The following is a 25016-nucleotide window of genomic DNA, read 5'->3' on the forward strand; positions in this document are numbered from 1 at the left end:
AGATCCAAGACACAAAGTGCCAGAATTAGTAACTCGGAATGGACCATTCCCAACCGGAATGGGTCGTTCCGAGCTTAGAAAAAGGCTTGTAACCCTAGGTCAGAATGCCCCATTTTGACCTAGATTGCATGCAAAATTCAAAATTGGAATTGGCCGTTCCATTTTAGGAATGGGCCATTCCAGTTTCAAATTTTGCATGTAATAGAAAAGTTCAAAACGGCCTGTTCTAGTGGATTTTCGTGCCTATAAATAGGAGGCTCGTGAATAGTGTTAGGACATGAAAATTTAGTCTTTGAACAATCCCTCTGAAATCTAGACGCTTCTCTTTCTTTTTGGTTGTATTTCTTGAGATTTGTGAGGTATTTTGAAGTGTGAAAGGTAGCCAAAAAGCACCTTAAATTTACTACATTGGAAGTATCTATAAAAGCTCGTTTTAAGTGATATCTTTCTTTACTATCTATCCCTTATGTTATAAACAAAAGTAATCATGTAGGTGTTTTAGAGCAAATCGTGTAAATATGTAAATAATTATCAATAAAAGGGAACCTAGTTTTTAAATTATTGTTTGCAATCACATTAATTTCATTATAAGGTACCGATTCAAGGCGTTATAGGGTGCCTAACACCTTCCCTACACATAATCGACCCTTGAATCAAATTCTGGTTGTAAAGGTCGTTTTGGTATTTTAAAATTTTCCTATTCTTTTTCCGATGTTTTGAATAAAACATCGGTGGTAACTCCATAAACTCTTTTTAAAATCATCAGTTGGGAATTAGTTTGGTGTCAAGGCATTTCCTAATTAATGAAAATTTAAAATGGAAGTCTAAATCATCTGTAGGTCAGATCGAAATTTTTTGGGTTCCAACAACATGCACAAGAAACAATATCAAAATAAAAAATTACAAATTAACTACAATTTATAACTGAGACCAAAATGACTCACTAGAACAAATTAAAGATAATATATCACAACATGGTACTAATAAAAGTCAAATAAACAAAAAACATGCATAGAAAGGTACATAAATATTTGTCTTTCATACCTAAACTTATGTATCCTCTTTGGGAGAGATACCTATAAACACTCAAACCTTTGTTTGTTGTAAGCCTTAAGAGGCTAATTAAAAAATATTGCAACATGTTGTATCTTGGCCAAGAGTGACACATAAAATACTTATTGTAGTCATAAGTGATAATGAGAATACTTCTTGTAAAAAGGTTTTCAAGTTAATGAAACGTTTTGAGTTCAAAGGTGATTGGATGTGATTCAAATTGAGTGAGACAAAAATAATTAATGATGATACAATTATCAAAATATATTTATTTTATGACGATTAATTAACAAATAATATAAACTTAATCAAAATAATAAAAAAAATTTATGATTAAAATACATTTATAGTGTGAGTTATTTTATTTTTTTTAGTCCTTATAACTTAAAATAAATTTTTAAATTTTTATATATATTTTTTTTTAATTTGTACGGGTAGGGGCGTTCAGCCACCCTCTTATCGGCCGCCGAATGGCCGAACCAGGTGGCCGATTGCCAATCGGTCACCTGGATCGGCTTATCTTTATTAATTATCTTTAATAAATGATTAAGGGTTAATTAGCTGATTAAGAAGTGTTACCTAATACGGTAAGTATGTTACAGGGCCCATAAGGTCCAGGGCCCACGATTGTCAGTATAAATAGCTCAGGTCAAAAGGTAACGTCACTGTTCATTAATTACTCTAGATTTTCGTGCTTGTGCTGACTTGAACATCGGAGTGCCTTTTGCAGGTACAAACCCGTCTACTCACGTTGGATCGGAATACTCGTTCAGAACACTCGTTCGGCCTTCAGAATACAAGAAGATCATTGGTGTATCCTTATACAGGTACATTTGGCGCCCACCGTGGGGCCGAACGAAGCTAATTGGAAGTTTAACTAAGAAGAACAATGTCGATAACTCAGAGAACAAATACTCAGGATTGTCCCAATGAAGAGCATGTTGAAGTCGTTGATGAAACCGATCTTTCTGAAATGGTGCGATTGTTGAAGCAAGAAATGGAGTTGATGAAGCAGCAAAGAGAGAGAGATGCAAGGGAGCTTTTGGCCTTGAGAGCTGAGAATGAGGTGTTGAAAAGTCAAGATACTTCTTGGAAACCTACTCATGCCACCAACACACAAACTCAAGGGTCGTATCAATCTTACGCGATACATACTTCGGTTCCCCATGCTTCGGCAGCAGTCCCTGAGAAGTTCCCCTCGGATTTACCAACTGTGGGTCGTCCTGCAGATATGATGACTGTTGGATCGCATCGACACCCTTTTACTCCCTCCATTATGCAACTCCCCTTAATGGATAATTGGAAAGCTTTACCTATTGATAAATACGATGGTACGACAGATCTTGATGAGCATTTGGATGTTTTTCTGACGCAGGTAACTCTGAGCACAACGGATGATGCTGCGTTGTGTAGGATCTTTCCGACGTCTCTCAAAGGAAGAGCCCTCAGTTGGTTCACTCGTCTTCCACCCAATTCAATCGACTCGTTCAACACATTGTCTTCACAATTTGCTATTCAATTTGCAACAAGTCGTCCTCATAATCTAACGTCTTTATCTTTGGTTGGTATTAGGCAGGACAAGAAGGAATCTTTCCGGGCATTTATGGATCGGTTTAACAAGGCTACTCTGGAAATTCGAGATCTTAACCCCGCTGTAGCATTGCATCACCTCACAACAGCTTTAAAACCGGGGCCGTTTGTCAATAGCATTTGTAAAAAGCCTCCTTTGGACATGAGTGATTTAAGGAGAAGGGCTGATAAGTATATGCAGATGGAAGAGTTGGCGGAATATCGTAATCAGGCCCGAGCTGAGTCTTCGAGCAAGGTAGAAAAGCAAGCAGAATAGTCATACAGGGGGAGAGGAAAGGAGATATCTCTTCGGGATCGGCCTAGTCGGGGTCCGAAGTACAATCAATATACTACCCTCAACACTAGCCGTTCGGCGGTACTTGAACAAGCTTTAGCTTCAGAAGTATTGACAATTCCAAAAAGAGCAGCTACACCACCACGTGCGGATACTAGTAAATCTTGTCGGTATCATCGCAATCGTGGACATTCTACTGATGAATATGCAGCCCTTAGAGACAGAATTGAAGATTTGATTAAGCAAGGCAAGTTGCATAATTTTGTGGATCGGACAGGGTCGTCGCAAACTCGCTCATATCAACCCAGGTATCAAGATCGGCGCAGACAAGACCGTTCCGATAGAGCCCCTCGTGAAAGAAGCAGGTCACGAGAAAGAAGTAGGTCGCGAGAAAGAAAGGATACCTCGGCACCATCACATAGGAGGGTGATCAATACTATTGCAGGAGGGTTTGCTGGTGGAGGCTCAACTTCATCGGCTCAAAAGAGGCATCTTAGAGCAATTCGATCGGTTAACGTTGTTCATAGACAGTCTTCACGGAGGTTACCAGCAATAACCTTCACCGATGCTGATTTCAAGGGTATTGATCCAGAGCAGGATGACCCGATGGTTATTAGCGTGGAAATTCACAATTGCATTGTCAAGAAAACATTAGTTGATCAGGGTAGTTCGGCAGACATATTATATTGGAATACTTTCAAGCAGTTGGGCATTTCGGAAAAAGAATTGCTCCCTTATGATGACCCGTTGGTCAGTTTTGCAGGAGAAAGGGTCAGTACCCGAGGTTATATTAAACTCTTTACACGTTTTTGTTTTGACGAACAATAGAGTAGAGAGGTTCAAGTGAAGTATATCGTGGTGGAAGCTAGCACTTCATATAATATCCTCCTTGGCAGGCCGTCCTTGAATGCATTAGGGGTTATCGTTTCAACACCACATTTAGCGATGAAGTTTCCATCTGATCAAGGGACAATAATTACGATTCATGCCGATCAAAAGGCTGCTAGGGAGTGTTATTACGCTAGCTTACGGATCACGCCGTTGGAAGAGAAAAAATCAAAATCAAAAAGGGTTCATGCTGTTAACACTTCGGCACTCGGGGAGGAACCTATTTGGGATCTTGATCCAAGAATGAACAATGAGGAACGGGTGGAGCCAGTAGAATCTAAAGTACAATTTCAGATCGGTGTACATCCTATTCAGGTCACATACATCGGTGCCGATATGACCGAGGAGAGTCGTTTTGCCCTGTGCAAGGTTATATTGAAAAATAAAGATTTTTTTGCGTGGACCCCTTCGGATATGCCTGGTGTGGATCCTGAGGTCATGTGTCATAAATTATCAGTTTGTACTGAAGCAAGACCAATTGCACAACGAAAACGAAAAATGGGAATGGAAAGGAAGCTTGTAGTGGAAACGGAGGTTGCCAAATTGCTCGATGCTGGTTTCATTCGGGAGGTTCATTATACCACTTGGTTGGCGAATGTGGTGATGGTGAAAAAGTCAAATGGGAAATGGAGAATGTGTATTAATTATACTAGCCTCAACAAGGCATGCCCTAAGGATGCCTACCCGCTCCCAAATATAGATCGGTTAGTTGATGGTGCGTCGGGTCATGGAGTTTTATCTTTCCTTGATGCTTACTCGGGGTATAACCAAATTCCCATGCATCCCCGTGACGAGGAAAAGACGACCTTCATAACCGATTCGGCCAATTACTGCTATCAGGTAATGCCGTTTGGGTTGAAAAATGCAGGGGCAACGTATCAAAGATTGATGAACAAGGTTTTTCAACGCCAAATAGGCAAGAATATAGAGGTGTACGTGGATGATATGGTCGTAAAATCCAGAAACATTGATCGGCATGTAACGGATCTTTCGGAAGTGTTCCAACAGTTGCGCAAGTATGATATGAGGCTCAATCCGGAGAAGTGCGTGTTTGGGGTGTCCGGGGGCAAATTCCTTGGCTTCATGCTTTCGGCGAGGGGTATTGAAGCTAATCCTGACAAATGTATGGCAATCGTCAACATGATAAGCCCTCAGAACCTTAAACAAGTTCAATAGCTAGTAGGTCGGCTTACAGTATTGTCACGATTCCTTCCGTGTTTGGCTGAAATAACGAAACCTATGGTGGGATTGTTGAGAAAAGCGAAAAAATTTGAATGGTCTGTTGAATGTGAAGAGGCTTTTCGGACTTTAAAGGAGCGTCTCGGTTCGCCGCCTATACTTTCTAAGCCTGATCCAGAAGTACCAATTGTGGTCTATTTGTGTGTATCAAATGATACAATAAGTACAGTTTTAATTCAAGAAAAAGAAGGACAACAACCTATTTACTTCATCAGTCGCATGCTACAAGAGGCTGAGACAAGGTACCAGCTCTTGGAAAAAGTGGCACTGGGGCTAGTCCACACCGCTCGGCGCCTCCGGCAGTATTTTCAGAGTCACCAAATCGTCGTTCGAACTGATTGCCCGATAGCTAAAGTGTTGCATAAACCTGAGTTGGAAGGAAGAATGATGGCTTGGTCTATTGAGTTATCAGAGTTCGACATTGGTTTTCAGCCTAGAGGGCCGATCAGGTCCCAGTACTTGGTGGATTTTATCAATGAGTTGCAGCCGAGGGGTTGTTTTGTGAATGATTTGTGGACGATACACGTGGATGGTTCCTCAAACAATCAGGGTAGTGGAGCTGGTATAATTTTGGAAGGACCAACAAGATTGATTCTAGAGAAATCATTACGGTTTGCGTTTAAAGCTTCAAATAATCAAGCCGAGTATGAAGCGTTGTTGGCAGGTTTAAGGCTTGCACGACAGATCGGAGTTAGCCGATTGGAATGCTGGACCGATTCAAAGGTTGTAGCCGAGCAGGTGAATGATAATTTTCAAGTAAAAGATGCAAACTTGTTAAAATATTATCATTTGTTTCAAAAAATGCGTGATATGTTTGAAGAAGTTCAAGTAAAGCACACACCAAGAGAACACAATGCGAGGGCGGATCAGTTGGCTCGGTTGGCAAGCAGTACCAGAAAACCTGGACAGTTGAGAACCACGCTTCACTTGGATCTTGAAGCACCAAATGTGGTAGCTGCCGAATGTTTGGTAGTGGAGGAGTCTGCTCGAACATGGATCACTGAGATAGTGGAGCATCTTGAACATGGTAAATTGCCGTCTGATCCAACGGCTGCTAAAAAGCTCCGAACGCAGGCTGCCATATATATTGTGGTTGGAGGAGAGCTATATAGAAGAGGATTCTCGGTTCCGTTGCTGAAATGCGTTGATAAAGAGCAAGCTAATTATATATTGAGAGAGATGCATGAAGGGATATGCGGTTTCCACTCGGGAGGACGAACTTTAGCCACTAAGGTGCTTCGGGCAAGATACTATTGGCCTACTCTCAGGGAAGATTGTGTAAAGTTCGTAAAGCATTGTGTATCATGCCAACGGCACGGTAACCTTATTCACGCTTCAGCTGAAGAACTTCATGGTATTAGTTCACCCTGGCCGTTTGCAATGTGGGGTATGGATATTCTTGGACTTTTCCCGATTGCCAAGGGTCAGTGCAAATTTTTGCTAGTTGCTGTAGATTATTTCACGAAATGGGTCGAGGCCGAGCCACTAGCCAATATCACAGCTGCCAATGTTCAAAAGTTTTTATGGAAAAACATCATTACTCGCTTCGGCATTCCATATGCACTTGTAACTGATAATGGTTTGCAATTCACCGATCAAAAACTTAATCGGTTCATTCAGGATCTCGGCATCAAGCACAGGTTTACATCGGTAGAACACCCGCAAGCTAATGGGCAGGCCGAAGCAGCAAACAAAGTAATACTTGGTGAATTGAAGAAAAGATTGGGAGACGCTAAGGGAGCTTGGGCGGAAGAGTTATTAGAGGTTTTATGGGCTTATCGGTGCACACCTCAGTCCACGACTAAAGAAACACCTTTTCGGCTAACATATGGCACTGATGCCATGATACCTGTTGAGGTAGGAGAACCATCTTTTCGGCGACAATATTTTGATGAAAATACCAATGATATATCTCTCCGAGCTGAGGTTGACATGGTCGATGAAGTACGTGTCAGAACAGAGATTATAGCTGAAGCTTGCAAACAGAGGATGGCTCGTAGGTTTAATTCCAACCTTATTAAAGAAGTTTCAAGGAGGGCGACTTAGTGTGGAGAGTGCAAGGATCGGCAAGGCGTAATTCGAAAGAAGGCAAGTTGGCTGCTAATTGGGATGGCCCATTTCGGGTCCGACATAGTTTGGAAAACGGTGCATACAAATTGGAAGAACTCTCAGGCAAGGTCATTCCCAGAACTTGGAACGCTTCTCATTTGAAGACATATTATAGCTAGTATACATTGTAAAAAGACCTTGTGTAAACAGAGGGTGTACTTTTTTCCTTGATCGGTCTTTTCTCCCCTTGTAAAAAAGTGAAAAGGGGTTTTGGCCAACAAGGTTTTTAACGAGGCACCCATTAATGAAATTACTTCAGTTCTTCCATTCTATTGTGTTAGTGTGTCAATTCTTAACAGCTGCTCAAATCTTGCAACAGGCTTCCCTCCCGAATTGTTCAACTCGGCTAAGGACGTGCCTTAAAAATCTTGCAACAGGCTTCCCTCCCGAGTTGTTCAACTCGGCTAAGGACGTGCCTTAAAAATCTCGCAACAGGCTACCCTCCCGAGTTGTTCAAACTCGGCTAAGGACGTGCCTTAAAAATCTCGCAACAAGCTTCCCTCCCGAGTTGATCAACTCGGCTAAGGATGTGCCTTTAAAATCTCGCAACAGGCTTCCCTCCCGAGTTGTTCAACTTGGCTAAGGACGTGCCTTAAAAAATCTTACAAAAAAGTACAAATCCGAAGCAAACCTGTTCGGATTTGTCACAAAAGAGTACAAATCCGAAGCAAACCTGTTCGGATTTGTCAAAAAAGAGTACAAATCCGAAACAAGTCTGTTCGGTTTTGTCAAAAAAGAGTACAAATCCGAAGCAAACCTGTTCGGATTTGTCAAAAAAGAGTACAAATCCGAAGCAAACCTGTTCGGATTTGTCAAAGAAGAGCACAAATCCGAAACAAGTCTGTTCGGTTTTGTCAAACCAGGGTACAAATCCGAAGCAAACCTGTTCGGTTTTATCAAAAAAGAATACAAACCCGAAACAAGTCTGTTCGGTTTTTTCAAAAAAGAGTACAAATCCGAAGCAAACCTGTTCGGTTTTATCAAAAGAGTACAAATTCGATGCAAATCTCTTCGGTTTTACCAACAAAATATAAATTTGAGGCAAAGTCGTTCGGTTTTGTTTAAAAAGGAGTACATTCGAGGCAAAGTCATTCGACTTTGTTTAAAAAGTGTAACTTTGAGATAAAAATTTGAAGTACGAATGGTTTATTGTTAATTATAGACAAATACTTGAAAATTAATCGAGTAAGGCAAATTTTTGAAGAGCAATATCATTTCATTCAAAAGAAGGAGGCTCTATTGGCCTCCAAATTACAGAAGTTCAAAAATTGCATTAAAGAAAAACCTAAACGCTACTCTTCAGGAGTGTGGGTTGAGTCAGCCTGGATGACGGTTTCGGGATTTCCCTCGGTCTCATTATCGGGCCCAGGGTTCTCTTCGTCCATCGTGTTCTCTTCAGAGGTTTCAGCATCATCCTCTGCTCGGGGGACAACACCTGGGTCGGCATCGTCAGGCTCACCTTCCTCAGGCATATCAGCAAAAGACATGAGGGACCCTTGATAGAAATCTTGAGTCATGTCAAACTCAAAATCTTCTTCAAATTGGCCGAAGTGCTTAGCCTGTCGAACGGCCTGTTTGAACCCCGCTTCATGTTGAGAAATTATCTTCTCTTTAGCTTGCTCTTTGAGGGCATTATACGCAGCCTCAGCTTCTTCCACTCGGTGACGTCCTTCATTAGTCATTTTTTGAAGATCCAAGCGCAGAGTATCATTGTCTCGCCGAACGGCATCTAACTCGGCAGCTAGATCCTTATTTTTAGCAGTCACCTCTTCATTGACCGAAATTGCTTCGGCTGCAGTCTTCTCGGCTTCCTCGAGACTTTGCTTCAAATTCATGACCTCGCCGAGAGGCTCCATGGCAAGGTGATGAGCTAAAGCCAATGAGCGAGTTTGCACCTTGCAGAATGACCTCCATTTAGCTCTCACATCTAAGCTGGCCAAAAATTCTTGCCCGAATGGAGAAACAATATCAGGCCGAATCACCAATTCTGCCGGAGCATCTTCACTGAGAAAGGCCCGAGACATCAGTTGAGGAGGCACCACAATAATGGTACGATTGGGGGATGACTCAGGCATTGACTTGGCTTTCTTTGATTGCTCTGGTTGATCATCAGAGCTCTTCCTTTTGGTGTACTCTCGGTTGGTTTCTTTCCCTTTTTTGCCTTTCTTCTTTTTGCGTTCTGGAGGAGGGGGCAGACGACTATCAGTGTTGGGACGAGGGGAGGATGCAACAGCCAAAGTGCCCATTTCCCCCGATTGCCGAGCCTCCTTCACTCTTGCAGCAAGAAGATGGCGAATATTCAAGTCATCAGCACCACTCTTAACCATGATTCCTGCAAAAAAGGTTAAGTAAACATCAATAGGAATTAAGATGGTAAAGGAGATAGGATAGACATCATACCTATCAGGTCGGCCCACCAACGAGGAGACACTATCAAATTGATAAGATATCTAGTTGGCAAACGCCGAGGAAGGCGCATTAATAATTTTAAATCTGTTCGTTCTTCGGCTGTCAGCATCTTTTTCGGTACTACGTCGTAGGGCCGAGGGGTACGGGTCCAGTATAAAGGGAATAGACTCTTCCCATCCTTATCAAAGAAGAAGCGTCGCCCGTTCGGCCGTATGGTCACTCGGAAGAATCCGGCCTTGAAATTATTGTATGATGAAGTAAAACTATCCAACAATAGCCGATCACTTACTCGGCTTAGGGAGTGCCATTTTGCCAAAATAGTCGGCCGGGACGAATAGAAGTATAGAAAGAGAAGTGGAGAAGGCTTAATATGGAGACATTTTAACAAGTGTTTGAAGCCCTGTAATTGCGCCCAGCTGTTAGGATGCAATTGAGTAGGGGCCACGTTCAACACTCTCAGCACTCCTATAGTAAACTCATCAAATGGCAATTTGACTTTGAGATCCCGAAGAAGACAGTCATACATGTAAAATGATTCCATCTTCCCACCACTTTGATCAAGGCAGACCATGTCAGGATTTGGAAAGGCATTATTTCGGCATGACCGAATCCCAATCGGGTAGGGATTTTCGTGGGTGTTAAAGTTCAGACAGTTAGTGTAGTCCAGAAGATTAGTGATCATTTGTGTATCCTGATACCGAGAATAATAGGAAGTGACTTCCCCGTTCACCCACTCGTATCCAGGCACATTAGAGGGACCGTATCGTTGACGAGTTGCTACCCGTTTTGTTTTTTCTTCGACTTCTTCACTTCCACTAGTAGAGGTTTCTTCTGAAAAATCGTCACCTTCATCTGGCCTTTCGGCATCAATAGGGGACTGAGACAATTTGGAGTGACTTGATGTACTGGACGAGGACCCCTCGGAGGACGATGACCGAGAGCTGTCAGCCGAAGAACTTGAAGAAGTATCAACCATGGTAATAGAAACTTACCAATTTCTTCACAAAAGCACAATGGATAATCGGATCGGCCTCTAAGCGCTCGGACTAGCACAAGTCGGATTAGAATAATACATGCGAATGGCCCTACCATCTAACCTATTTATAGAATCGAAGAGAAGCGGGAAAATTTAAAGTGTTGAAAAATTGTAACCGTTGGATTTCCGAGATCCAACGGTTATAAACGTGCGCCTCTTCATCTTACCCTAACCGCCATCTCCAATTTACCCTTAAAGAAAGTTTCGCCTTTCTTCAAGGTTGGGGGGCAGTGTACGGGTAGGGGCGTTCAGCCACCCTCTTATCGGCCGCCGAATGGCCGAACCAGGTGGCCGATTGCCAATCAGTCACCTAGATCGGCTTATCTTTATTAATTATCTTTAATAAATGATTAAGGGTTAATTAGCTGATTAAGAAGTATTACTTAATACGGTAAGTATGTTACAGGGCCCATAAGGTCCAGGGCCCACGATTGTTAGTATAAATAGCTCAGGTCAAAAGGTAACGTCACTGTTCATTAATTACTCTAGATTTCCGTGTTTGTGCTGACTTGAACATCGGAGTGCCTTTTGCAGGTACAAACTCGTCTACTCACGTTGGATCGGAATACTCGTTCAGAACACTCGTTCGGCCTTCAGAATACAAGAAGATCATTGGTGTATCCTTATACAGGTACATAATTTTTTTAAACTCTATAATTTAAGATAGCTTTTTGTCCTTATACTTATATATTTTTAATCCTTTTAATCTTATTTTTAAATTTTTTTTTATAACATTATCTCTTTTATATATATATATATATTTTTTGTAAAAATAGGAAAAATTACAAAGATGGTGACAACGAGGATTGAACCTAGGTCCTCATCCTCCTCATCTAACCACTAAGCTAACCCTAGTGGTTCTATCTTTTTTATATTAATATAATAGAAATATTTAATTTTATATTTCTAATGTTAAATTATTTTATATTTCTAAAATTACCCTAGACCATTCAACACTTCCTACTTCATTTTTACAATCACATGCTATTTGGACATACCATCTTTAAATAAGATGCCTTTATTGATTGATTGAAAAAAGAGAAAGTACCAAACCCAGAGCAATATAAAGGCAGGGGAAGAATTTGCCTAAAAACACAAAAGGCTAAAAAGCAAGAATTAGAAGAAGAAAAATAAATAAATAAATAAACAGTTTCATTCAACTTTGGTATTTGTCTAGCCTCCTACCTCCCTGGTTGGAAGGCTAGCACGGTGAGGTTGCTGTAGCGCTGCATCGCTCGCTCAGACCATTCAAAGAAGCAACTCCGTCCATACATGCTTCCCCGCTTCGCTCACCTCCTCCGCCACCCTCCTCCCCTCCACGCCATGGCACGTGCTGTCACGTGCGCCACTCAGCTCCCTCATTTCCTCCCCGCGCCCGCCGGCGCCGCCCCGCGTCGCCTCTCTCTGCCCGCCAAATCCGCCCTCTTCGGCCGCACCTTCCACGCCCTCGCGCGGTGCCGCTGCGAAGCCGCCGCGAGGCCCGTTGCCGGAGTCCGCGCCGGACAGAGGGAGTATCGCAAGACGAGGAGAAGAGCGCCCAAGAACAAAGAGAAGGAGTTGCAACTCTGCGTCGACATTTGCCTCGAAGAGGATTTGCCTGATGATCCTGAAATCTTGGTAACGGAATCAAAATTTTGTGCTCTCGGATTTTTGTTTTGTTTGTTTCTTTTGGCTTGGGAACTTTGAGATGCTGTGTGGTACTCAGCTTTTAGGTCTCAACGAGGAGAATGGGTTAATTAGGATGACTCGTGTGTCGAGATTGAAGTAGAGTGGCATGCGTGGTTACATTGGTTAACTGAAATCTTATGAGATTGCATGTGAGTTTGGTCGGAAGTCTTGTTTGGATTAAAATAAAATTTTGTGTAAGATAAAATAAACTTTTTGGAGAAGCTAAGTTAGAGAACTTTTATAAAAGTTGAAATGCGGAAGTTGTTTTTGCAGTAGCTTAATTTATTTTACTTTCTTATTTCTTCTCTTATAAGTACTTATTCAAAAGTTTATCCAAATAATGCCTTTGGATAAGCTTCTCCATAAGAACTTATAGGGGAGAAAAATAGGAAGGAAAATTGAAATAAGTTTCTCCATAAGACAAAACTAGTTTATGCATGAGTTAAAAATTTGATTTTGGAGAAGCTAATAGGAGAAAATTTCTATAGATTTCAGTTTACGAAGAAGTTTATTTCATTTTTCTTTCTTATCTGGAAGTGCTTATGGGAAAGTTTACCCAAACAGGTCCTTAGTTAGTTGTTTATTCAGGGTTTGTTTAAGTAAACTTCTCTAGAAGCACTTCTATGAAGAAAATAGAAGGAGAAAATGAAATAATCTTCTCCATAAGCTAAAATTAGCTTATGCATAAGCTAATTTGTACAAGCTCACTCCTATGAACTTCTCCAAAATCTTATTTTTAACTTGTGCATGAGTTAGTTTTAACTTATGGAGAAGTTTATTTTTGTTTTTCTTCATATTTTTTCCTCCAAGAAATGCTTCTAAAAAAGCTTAATCAAGCAGACCCTCAATATAACATGAGAGCTTATAGTGCTTTGAAAGATTATAATTTACTTTTATAAGCTTAATGAAACACTGCTAAGTGCTTATATGACAAGTTCAAATAAACTCCATAAATCTTCGAAACCTGTCTTCTAGAATTGTATTTTTTAAGAGATCTTTTTATGTGAAAGAAATATTTTTATTGGAGGTCTACATTATTCACTTTTTGGTCTCTTTGTTTTTATTGGGTGCAGAGCATTGCGGAGTTGCTTCGACTGAATGTTCCTATGGCGATGAAACTGGCGTTTGATGGTTTGAAGGGTTCGGGGTATAAAACAAGAGACACTGCTATAAGTGATGTTGGTGGGTTTGATAGTGTTGAGTTGTCAGTGCTTCTTTGCAATGATGAGTTTATTCGAAAACTTAATAAGGAATGGAGAGATGAAGATCATGCTACAGATGTTCTCTCAATGTCACAACATGTACCTGGGCTCAAGATTCCTATTGTAAGAATTGCATTGTCAAGCTGATTATAAGTTGTGCAGGGTGTTGTAGACAATAAAGTTTAGAACTTACATGTTGGAATGCTAATCTGTGTGATGAATTCCATTGTTTACAGCTTATGTTGGGTGATATTGTAATTTCTGTTGAGACAGCAGCAAGACAAGCAGAGGAAAGAGGGCACACTCTTCTTGATGAGATCCGAATCCTCATGGTTGGTTTCATGATATTCTGACTATTTTCTGTTTGTTACTGAAGTTTATTGTGTTAGATTATGGTACCTGTCTTCTGCTGCCAGCATAAGTGGAAAGTGAGCTGGAGTTTCATTTATTTCTTGGCGTGGTGTGTTTAAAATAGATACTACACTGAGCATGTTGGAATTTTATCTTCTAATACTATGTCTATGTTGTTTGAACTGAAAGGATGAACTTGAGAACATCAATTACTTTATCTAATTGCAGGTTCATGGTTTGTTACATCTTTTGGGATTTGATCATGAAATAAGCGAAGAGGCTGAAGTAGAAATGGAAAGAGAGGAGGAAATCCTTTTAAGAAGTCTTGATTGGAAGGGAAAAGGGCTAATAAAGAGTGCATGTGATGCTGAAACAAACTCAAATTTTCACCAAGACAGTTCAGATGGTAATTGTATTTTTTACTAGTATGCCTCAGCATCCTCAACTTGCATAATTTTAATTTATTGGTTTTATATATTTCCCTCTAATTCAAGTAACTATCATTTGCATAAAATGTATGGGGAAATAATCTTATAGATGAATTGTCAAAAGACAGGAAGAAAGAAGGCAGTCTTAGATTTTATAAACCAAAGTTCAGCTATATCTTCTGTGATATGGATGGTAAGATTGCAGCAAAACTCTTTTGATATTGCTTCATCTTTCTCCTGGATTTTAATAGACTCCTGTTTTATATAAAGGAACATTGCTGAACAGCAAATGTCAAATTTCCTCTGCAACTGTCAATGCTTTGAGAGAGGCATCATCAAGGGGTGTGAAAATTGTGATAGCTACTGGAAAAGTAAGATTAATATATGCATCATTTGTCAGGGTATCATGTTAATGTAGATAATTTATTCTATATTGGATAATACATATCAACCCTTGGTTTCTGCGACTGCTATGTATCTTGATATAGTTGATATATTTCTATATAGGTTCATATGGTTTAAAATATGTTCTGATCATTAGTTTTGAAATTTGGGGAATAGGCTCGTCCAGCTGTGATAGACATCTTTAAAATGGTAGATTTAGCTGGAAAAGATGGCATTGTTTCAGAATTTTCTCCTGGGGTTTTTGTACAGGTAATTTTTCTGTACCCTTTTAATGTTCATGATGCTTCTTGTTCTTGATTTAGCAAGGCTGTCCTTATATGTAGCTGAAAACATTATCGAATATATTCATACCTTTGTTCGTGTATAACATTTTTGCATACACGTAACACCTATTTAGTATTCTCTATCAAAATTTACTATGAATAGTTTGCTAGCTAAACTGAAATTGCATTAAAATATTTGTAATTATTAGAACAAATATTTCCTTAAATCAGAGCAGCATTTTTATAATTATTAGTAAAAGCAGAAAATATTTCCTTAGACCAAATAGATGCTAAAGTTGCCAAAGCCAAATTAATCACTGCATGGATATTTGATGACATGGTTCTAAATTGCAGTCGCAGTTGTGGCCATTGCAGTTGTTGTGATGCAAATTGTGGTCATTGTGAATTAAATTATTATATGTTTGCATTGAACATAAAAAAGAATCCTATAATAATAAAAATCAATAAACTTTTCTTTTACAATTTTTCACTCTGCACTTCCTTTTCCCTTGACTAGAACGTACCACACAGCCTCCCAGTACTCCAACCAGCAAGTGTTAGTTGCCTCCCTCCCTCCCCCAACATCGTACATGACCACACCATTGAAGTCTGAAACTTTGTTATTTTAGACAAGAAAAAATAGAATAGCAGGGTGTTGCTGCTTTCTTGCAGTTGTGTAGCAGTATTACCTGTGATTGAACTTCACACTGCAATTGTGGGCTATTGTGGTTGTGGGTAGCTTGGCAATGGCGATATTGTGGATATACAGGTGATCTGGTCTGCAATTTCGAACCGTGTCTGATGACAACAATGACCTTAGACGATAATATTTTGGAGATTTCTTAGAATGAGAGTAATGGATAACCACATGTGTAGGATTTATTAATTTATATGCTATTTATTAATGTATTCTTCCACCTTCCTAGATTAATGTCTATACTTCATTCTCTTGAGACCTACATATATGGAGAATACATGCTAGGTCACTGGTTCTGTCCTTCTGATTGACCTAATGGATTCTTTTTTGGATTCCTTAGAATTATCAAATTCCAATTTTTTATCATCTTCAACCATTTTCTCTTTCCCTTGAGGTTGAAGTTGCACCTGGGCATTCCTTAGAAGCTTTGGCAGCCGCAACAACAGCAACACCACTTAATGACTCTTTTCTTGTGCTCATTTTCTGCATAGCATAGGTTCTAGGCTCTCCATCCCCCAAAGCCTAAAAAAATATTCAATGTGCTATCATCATCAGAAACCAGCTCATTCCTAGAATCTTCAGTAATATCATCTGTCTCTATTTGAGCTGTTTATATTTGACACAAACCAAATCACACAAACTTACGAGGTCAAGCCTATTTCTCTTTTTTGAACGGATATAATTAAAATGTTAATTAGCTTTTTCCTATAACAAAGTAGTAGGCTTGAGCATAAAAAAATATAAAAATAAGATTATGAGTATTACTTACTCAAATACACACTCCAATGGTGTTGCTTCTAGCCATTCATATTCCAATGCACTAGATGTCAAGCCTAAGTCTTGATAGTTAGCTTCTGCAAATTTGGAGCTGATTGGCTAGACATTTAACACCTTTTGCATAATTTCTGGTGATCCCTGACCTATGTGATCATTTTCTGGCAAACCTGTCACTCTGTCCGGCCTTGCATGACTTTTACCGCCTTACTCTGTTTTCTCCCTGCATTGTTCTGTTTTCTAATCTCTCTAAAACAGGTCGTTCATTTCATCTCACCGTGTTCTCTTCAAAGTTTTAGCCTTAATTTTTTATTCTATTATTGGTTAGAATAGCACCCCCATCATATTCTCATTATCTCAGTATAGCATGTTGAGGGTCGGTCACTATGCCACTATTTGGGATTGACAGCTATGGTGCTAAGGTTTGCCCTTGTATTATATCTTTAACGAGCAAAATAAAACAAGTCTGGAAAGGAAAAATAATATATTTAGTTAAAATCAAATTTAATTGTATAACAAATCTCACCTATTTTACAATATATCTGAAACTAAACCATTGAAATCCATGAAATTTGTAAAATCAAATAATTTCCTGCTTGTTATTATTCTAAATGAATGATTTGATTTATAAGCGAAATCGTATCCATTCTTTTAACATTCCAGATACCAATTTCCTTTCAATTGCAAGGAAAGGACATTTGGAAGGGGAAAACATACCAATGCTAACTTTGAACAGGGTGGTAATCAGAACATCCAGAATAAGTGGCATATATATGGCTTCTTTGATGGAAGCTTGAGATTTATTCGGTATTAACTATTGACCAAAACTTTGTATTCAGTGCATTTTAAAGCAGAATAGAAATTGAAATGGTACATGGCCTATATTGATAAAAAAAAATAACTTGATGAAACAGCATTGTATTATTTAACTGAATTACCAACACCTTGAAGTGTTACTTCAATTTTGTATATAACTTTTCCTCTTCCAAAGTTTCTTTGTTTTAAGTTACTTCTATTTAGCTGCACCTTATATTCCTTAATCCTTTCCACGTCATTTCAGGGATTGCTTGTTTATGGTAGACAAGGTCAGGAAATATTTAGGAGCAACTTAGATCCAAATATCTGTAGAGAGGTAACATTTTTATCCTTCCTATTCATTTCCTGAAACAACTTTTCCTCCAGAAGAAGCAAAAAATACTTAATTGGATTTTAGTCTGCTATCCTCTACTGCTCTATTCTTTTTGACCTGGTTGCAAAAGTAAGCTATGGCTTTTTTGACTGTTTACCACTGTATCCCCCTATTGCTTATGTAACTTTCAGTGACCAGCTTAAGTTTCTCCAACTATAAGCTTTTCAAGTTTTGTTTTCATTTTACTCAAATGAGAAAAGGAAAACATACTTGTTCCAGCTTGCTTTCAGGAATCAGTGGAATTACTTTCTTATGCCAGTTTTCTACGTAACAAAAGGATTGAGGATTCCAACTTTCAGTCTAATTATTCTAATACCTGATTAGTGATCACTCATTCAGGACTTTCATTCTTCTTGTTGTATGAAAGAAAGAATTGTGTTTCTTTAACATGCAGGCATGTCTTTACTCTTTGGAGAGCAAGGTTCCACTTATTGCATTTTGTGAAGGGCGCTGCTTAACCCTATTTCATGATCCGCTTGTTGATTCACTGCATACAATATACCATGAACCAAAGGTACCTCATTTTTGGAAATCTATATGCTGCCTTGCATTCTATTTTGCCATTTACTTTATGTCTTAGCCAGAAATACTTTACAGGCTGAGGTCATGCCTTCTGTTGAACATCTATTGGCTTCTGCTAGCATACAGGTATTCACTAGCACAAATCCTTGCTCTCTAGTTTCAGCTTCTGATTACTGTATGCATGGATGCTGAATGATAGCATTCTTAACAATTCATTATTGGCAGCTATTCATTGTGTACTAAAGGTCTTCCATGCCAGCAAAGGAGGAATGATTTATAATTTGTAGTTTGACATCTAACTTAGAAGTATATTTTTTCCCCTTAGAAGGTGCCTATATTGTTTCATTGTATCAAGTAAATATTTCATGATTTTGTGTTTGACTTCACCCTGTCCTCAAATAGCTTGTGAACTTAAATAAATCTATTATTATATTTGTTTGTCACTTCAAACTTTAGTAAAAAATGACAGACAAGCAAAATGATAAAATTAGTTAGGTTCTTAACTGCACTACTGCAGCAGAGGAAAATTTTCTTCGTATACAATTGTGATGATGCTTGGAACTGATTGTTGGATGGTTAAAAGCCAACAAGATAATAATTATAATGTAGTGGACATGACAATGTTGCATTGGATGAGTAGACATACTAGAGGTAGCATAAAAATTTAATTCATTATAGAAAAAGTTGGATTAGCACTTATGGTAGAATAGATGGCAGAAACTCGCCATAGGTCGTTTGGGCATGTGTGGAGAAAACTTGCCGAAGTCTTCATAAGGGGTGTAGAGCAAATGGAGGATAGTTGAATCCCTAGAGCTGAGAGGCTAGGTAGAGTAAGAAGGATATAGAGGTCAATGGTTTGGCTGTAGACAAGAATAGATTTACAGTAGAATATTATGGCATCATTTGTTCCTTGTAGTTAGCCAACCCACGTGGTAAGAAATGCTTGGTTGTTGTTGCTGTTTGTCATTCACTTTTCACATGTAGATATTGCTGAATTTTACTTTTGATTCTACAGAAAATTCTTTTCTTAGATACTGCCCAGGGGGTGGCTGATACCTTACGGCCATACTGGTCAGATGCTACAAAGGGTCGTGCAACTGTTGTTCAAGCTGTGCCAGACATCCTGGAAATTGTACCGTTGGGAACATCAAAAGGGAACGGAGTAAAACTGCTGCTAGATCATTTGGGGGTTACTGCTAAGGAGGTACGTCAGATATTAGTTCACCTGATTGCACTGTCTGTCTCTCCCAAACTCTTAACAGTAACAATATTCACTCACGTATAAGGGGTGGTTTGAGTTAAAATATTATATAGCAGTTGAATGACATACATAACATTTTTTATTTTTCCAATCCAATCTTGTTTAAATGTAAACTGTTAGACTCTAGCCAAGTTTTTCATGACAAGCTTTCATGATTGCATTTGGCATTTGGCATGGTGTGGTGTATATCTTTTAAATTTTATTAATCATCCTTGGGTACTAGTATATTGATGATTTGAGGTGCCAATCTTACAATCTATTACTGTGTATTTACTTCTTTTTATTGGCTCTAATGTTCTTAAATGCAGATAATGGCAATTGGTGACGGGGAAAATGATGTGGAGATGCTTGAGCTGGCTTCTCTAGGCATCGCACTTAATAATGGATCAGAGAAGACCAAAGCTGTGGCTAACGTAATTGGTTTAAGCAATGATGAAGATGGTGTGGCAGATGCCATCTACCGGTATGCATTCTGAGCAGCAAACAGAAGGCTACAATAAGTATTTCATTCAAATTCTATAGGGGTTCAAGCAATTACCCCTGATTAATTATTTTTTTCCCTCTTCTATTTTCTTTCACAAAACAGTTAAAGCTGAGGAAAGTACAGCATTTCATCATTTATCTCAAACATTAGAAGAATTTGTAACTAGTCCTTTGAAGGTTTCATAGGGTTTATGCCTTTAGGCACGACATTTTTGCGCGCTTCCCTTTTTTTAATGTGAAATATCAAAGGAAAATTCACTAATTCAGGCTGTTACTGTGAACAATTTGGTGAATCTCTTTTTTGGGGATTATATGCATTTGCCATGGAAATAACTTGAGCGTGGGATTTTTGTTGAGTGGTTCCGAGGCCATAAAACTAGCTTTTGGAAGTTCCAAATGTACCAATGTCCACATGACTCTTTTTGGTGCATTAGAAAAGTAACAACGAAGCTACAACGAACAAAATCGATCTCGACATTAACAGGGGGTGTCCACTATTGTTGACATGCCAACCATTTTGACCCAAAGTCCTAGGGCTAGACCATTCAACAAACTATAATGGCCATAAGGGTTTTTAGCCCACGTAATGAAGGAGTTCGAAAGTCCTCAACCCAGAAAGACCACTAAGTAAAGGGCAGTTTAACAAAATGACTTTTAAAATATTTTTTCTTAATTGTTTAAAATTGTATTTTCAATCTGACTTTGACCATAATATTTTGTTCACAACTTGCATCGAGGAATCTTCAACTCGATTTTACTAGAATAATTTTAACTTGAGTTTAGTAGAGTATTTTTAACACGATATTGACTAGAATAATTTCAATTTGGTCTTGACTAGAGAAATTTCAATTTGACATAGGCTAAAATATCTTTTAACATATTTAGCTAGGTTTTGGCTAAGGCTTTAATTTGACTTTAGTCAACACATTGTTTGATATTGGTTAGAATATTTTCAACTTGACTTTATTAAAATATCTTTAATTTGGCTTAGATTAGGACATTTCTAGCTCGTCCTCGGTCAAAGTATTTTCTTCACTTATGAAGTAACCGAGAACACAAGATCAAAAAAGTTAAATTGTTGGTATATTATTTTCGTAACTTTTTAAAAAAAAAATAGTAACAATTATTAGTTAAAAGCATTTTGTCCAAGAAACAATGGGTGGAAGGATAGAGAATAAAAACATAAGTACTTTTTTATTAGTTCATTTAATTTGAGCTATATTCAATCATCCTCGAACTCAGAGTTCAATAACCATTCTTTATTACAAGTATTTTTAAGATCACTTTTAATACTACAACTGTAATCTTATCTCAAGAATACACACATGTAAGTTTTATTTTTCACTAAGCCTATCTAGGCTTTCAAAATTATGTATTTTGATATACAATATAAGTTGAAGCAATAAATTTGTATTTTTAAGGAAGAAGCCTTTGTCCCTTAGTGAGAGAGAGAGACACTTGTTTACCTTAACTCAATTTAACTTCAATATATAATAATGATAGTACATTTATTTAAAAGAAAATTAAACACTTGGATAAAAGGAGTAACATCACTTCTTTTATTGAATAAAACTTAACAAAAGAAATATAAGTAAAGATCATAAATGGATATCAAAACGACCCTTACCAAAGTTCTTAAAGCATAAATACTAATAATTGATACCAAACAAAACTAACATCACTAGAATAAAGCCTTTAATCTAAACATGTTCATGACAAAAAACAAAACAACTAAATCTCTACCCCAATACCACAACTTATTGGAGTAAACCCATAAAGAATGGCAATGAAGCCTAAGCTTTCTTGCCCACAACATCATCCTATTGAATAAGATCATGCTCACCTGTAATGACAATTAGTCCAAGAACAACAACAAAAACAACATGGAAAAGAGGAGTTAGAATACATTTCACACACATTAAAGCACATATAAGAAAGTCAAGTGACATCTAAAACTCATCACAATATCATGGCTCAAACACAACCAAATACATAACTCAAGACTCTTGACACATGCACTCTTATACACTTAATTCTACATGAATATGGTACCATTTGCTCCTAACATATCACACATATAAGGTAGCCTAGGAGTACGTGGAAAAATGACCACCCAATGAGTAAGCAAAATATTCACTCTTACTAAAAATAAGATACATTATAAGGTAATTGGAGTTTCATAGCTGGCCATGATTGTCACTCATCACACATGTTGATAAGAGGTTTCCCACTATTAAAACTCTCTAAGCCAATGTAGAAGATTATAGAGACTCTCTCAAATAGATTCTCAATTGAACCTCCAAAGAAAATATGCATAAATGCATGGACTCTATCACCCAACACAACATACAAATGGTATAGGGCTTAACATTGCCTAGACTTAACACTTGTTAGACTAAGTCTAGACTTCTTCAATGACCAAGCATAACTTGGATTTTAGTAGTGCCAAGCATAACTTAGTTCTTGACACATGATTAGCACTTCAACACATATAACTCATAGCACTATACTTCATTCATAATACTCTTACTCTCAACACTTTCAATTATAACTCACAAATGCTCTTCAAATGCCTATATACTATTTTCTTATCTAAAAATCCTACGACCTTGTGTGGTATAAACATAATATCTAGGGTTAAACGTTCAACTTATGTTATCAAGTTTATCTTAATTTCATTAGCAAGCTAAGATAATTATCTAAAACTTCTATGCTAACCTTAATTGTTGTTTTTACCATATACTAGACTTAAAAATACAAAAAATGTAACATTTTTACCTAATGATGATAACTTGACCTTTTATCAATAATTTGATCATATCTTAAGTTCTATACATAATTTTTTTAGTGATTCTAAAGCCATTGGTTAGCTCACATCTAGATCTATGACTTTTATGAATATTACAAAAACTAATTGAAAGATACACTTTAGAGGCTTACATTAGTAGAGCGAGACTCTCTCTCACTTAGTGAATTTCTGGACAAACTTACAAGGACTGAAATTAGTTGAGCAAAATCTTACTTACCTAATCAAATTTCTTGATAGAATCAAATGGACTAAAATTAGCTTAGTGAATATTTGGTTCACATAACCAACCTTCACTCATATCATCATTTTAGCTAAGCAAGACCCTTTTTTCGCTAAGAAAAAATCCGATTTTAAACCCAAAATTTTTGATGAACAAACCCTCAATTCTCACTTAAATCCAACCTAAACATATGTATCATTCTAATTTGATTAATAACTATCACATTTCTAACTCCAGATCACACCTAAGAACTCAATTTCATACAAATCCCAAATTAACCCACTTAAACCATACCCTATAAGAGGCAAACAAAATCAATTAACACAAATAAATTTCATAAACAACAAATCCACACAATAAACATGAAAACACATTTCCATCACTTGCTTAGAAGTGTTCATAATCCTTCCAATTACATACAAAAAAATCCTAAGGGATTAAAGGACAATCATACTACCCATGATTCTCATACATGTCATATATGAGATAGTTCTTACTCCCCATTTTATCTTAGATAATGACTACCTCAAATGCACAGGGTGTGGTCTCACAGTTTTTAGCACTATTCCTTAAGGTTCTTCTCTAAGGTTTCCTTTGTAAGTTCTTTCTTTGAGCGTTAGAAGCCAAAAATGTTGAGATTGGGGGAGCCTGAGATTGATGAGATCACCTCTGAAGATTAAAAGTTTTGATGATAACAAATGTATGGAACATGCTGACCAAGGACATCAACAACTTATAAGTCAAAAACAAAGTCAAAGGAAAATGTTATGTAATAGGAATAACTTTTAGATTGCTATGACTGAGTTTATCTTTTGTGTGTGCTTTGTGCATAAGCTAATCTGTGTCTAATCTGATTAGGGAGTGTATGATGATGAGTTTAAAAGGTTAATAAGTTATTTTGAGACTTAAAATAAAGTTTTGAAAACTAACTCAAAATAATCGATTATCATTAAATATAATCGATTATTCCAGCAACAGGAAAAAAAGGATGCCTTGCAGCAATAATCGATTATTTGTGAAAAAATCGATTATCCCAGAAATGACTCTCTGGAATAATCGATTATCTAGCAAAATAATCGATTAAATTGTTCTTGGTTGATTTCCAGAAAACCTGAAGAACAAAATAATCGATTATTCTTTAAAATAATCGATTATCTGGTTCTGAAAAACTTATAAATAGTTGACCATTTTGAAACTTTAGAACTGAGTTAGAATTGAGAATCAAAATAAGAAAAACGTGTTTGTGAAGTCTTTGTGACATTCTTAGGAGTTTTCTTTGTGAAACCAAGAAGGAAAAACGTTTTTGAAAAGCTTTGAGAAAAGATCATCATCATCACATTCTTGAAAGGGAAGAGATTAAGATTTGCTTCTGAATTCCAGGTGAATTCGTTCCTTAATTCTTTGTGAATACTTGTAAATCTTGAGTAGATTTCTCAAGTGGTAAGGAATTCTTGTAGTGGGTTTCTACAAGGGGTGCTTTCTCGAGGTCAAGAAAGTGGTTATCTTGAATGTAGGAGTGTATGCATGTGTGGTATGCTTGTAAACCTTCTTCATTAAGATAGTGGAACAAATCTTGATCAGGTTATGATTGAGGACTGGATGTAGGTCACATGTGGAGTGGCTGAACCAGGATAAAAAACTTGTGCAATCTTCTCTTATCCTTATCTTTTACTTTGTGTAATATCTTGATTGTATATTGAAAAGATTGTTTTTGATTAACATGTTTGCATGAGTAACATTGGTTTGATCTGAGTATTACATATTGTTCTATTGGTTAATCAAGAAAGCATATAGGATTCATTCTTCAATAACAAGTCTTTGAGAAACTTCATTTAAAATTCATTTTTAGAAAAGTTTTAAATTGAAATAAAGATCCTAAAAACTCTAAAAAAATTTAAAGTGTCATTGATGGAGGACCATCCTTGAAGCATCATATAGGGCCTATCACAAGGTCCATGGCTAGGAGAGTAGAGGAAAATGAAGAACACACCACACCAAAGGCCATGATCATCATGTGTGTGGAATTTTAGCCATCTCCTTAATTTGTTGCTTCCTTTTCCCATTTTGCCCTTGTATTTTGGGGTACATTAGATATTAGGATTTTATTTTTTATTTTTATTTAACCTTTGTATTATGGGGCAAAATT

General features: G+C 37.7%; 2 protein-coding genes across 3 annotated transcripts; both read left to right on the top strand.

Annotated features, from left to right (window-relative positions):
- The first annotated feature begins 1942 nt into the window (after window positions 1-1942).
- LOC145949206 (uncharacterized) lies at window positions 1943-3745 on the top strand. Its single transcript, XM_083064315.1, has 2 exons — window positions 1943-2846; window positions 3051-3745. Exons 1-2 carry the CDS (start codon window positions 1943-1945, stop codon window positions 3743-3745), a joined length of 1599 nt encoding a protein of 532 aa, XP_082920441.1.
- Window positions 3746-11698: 7953 nt separating this feature from the next.
- On the top strand, window positions 11699-20103 carry LOC109800799 (haloacid dehalogenase-like hydrolase family protein). 2 transcript variants are annotated; one of them, XM_020361676.3, is made up of 12 exons: window positions 11699-12215; window positions 13340-13591; window positions 13705-13800; window positions 14048-14225; window positions 14357-14440; window positions 14518-14618; window positions 14809-14901; window positions 17447-17518; window positions 17970-18089; window positions 18173-18223; window positions 19113-19301; window positions 19667-20103. In XM_020361676.3, exons 1-12 carry the CDS (start codon window positions 11871-11873, stop codon window positions 19832-19834), a joined length of 1749 nt encoding a protein of 582 aa, XP_020217265.2. In that variant the 5' UTR covers window positions 11699-11870; the 3' UTR covers window positions 19835-20103. The 2 variants fall into 2 exon arrangements, with proteins under 2 accessions (XP_020217265.2, XP_020217266.2); XM_020361677.3 differs by having other exon boundaries at window positions 11700-12215; window positions 14372-14440.
- The last annotated feature ends 4913 nt before the right edge of the window (window positions 20104-25016 follow it).

Source organism: Cajanus cajan, chromosome 9, assembly GCF_000230855.2.
Source record: "Cajanus cajan strain Asha chromosome 9, NIPB_CcT2T_4, whole genome shotgun sequence".
Lineage (NCBI taxonomy): Eukaryota > Viridiplantae > Streptophyta > Magnoliopsida > Fabales > Fabaceae > Cajanus > Cajanus cajan.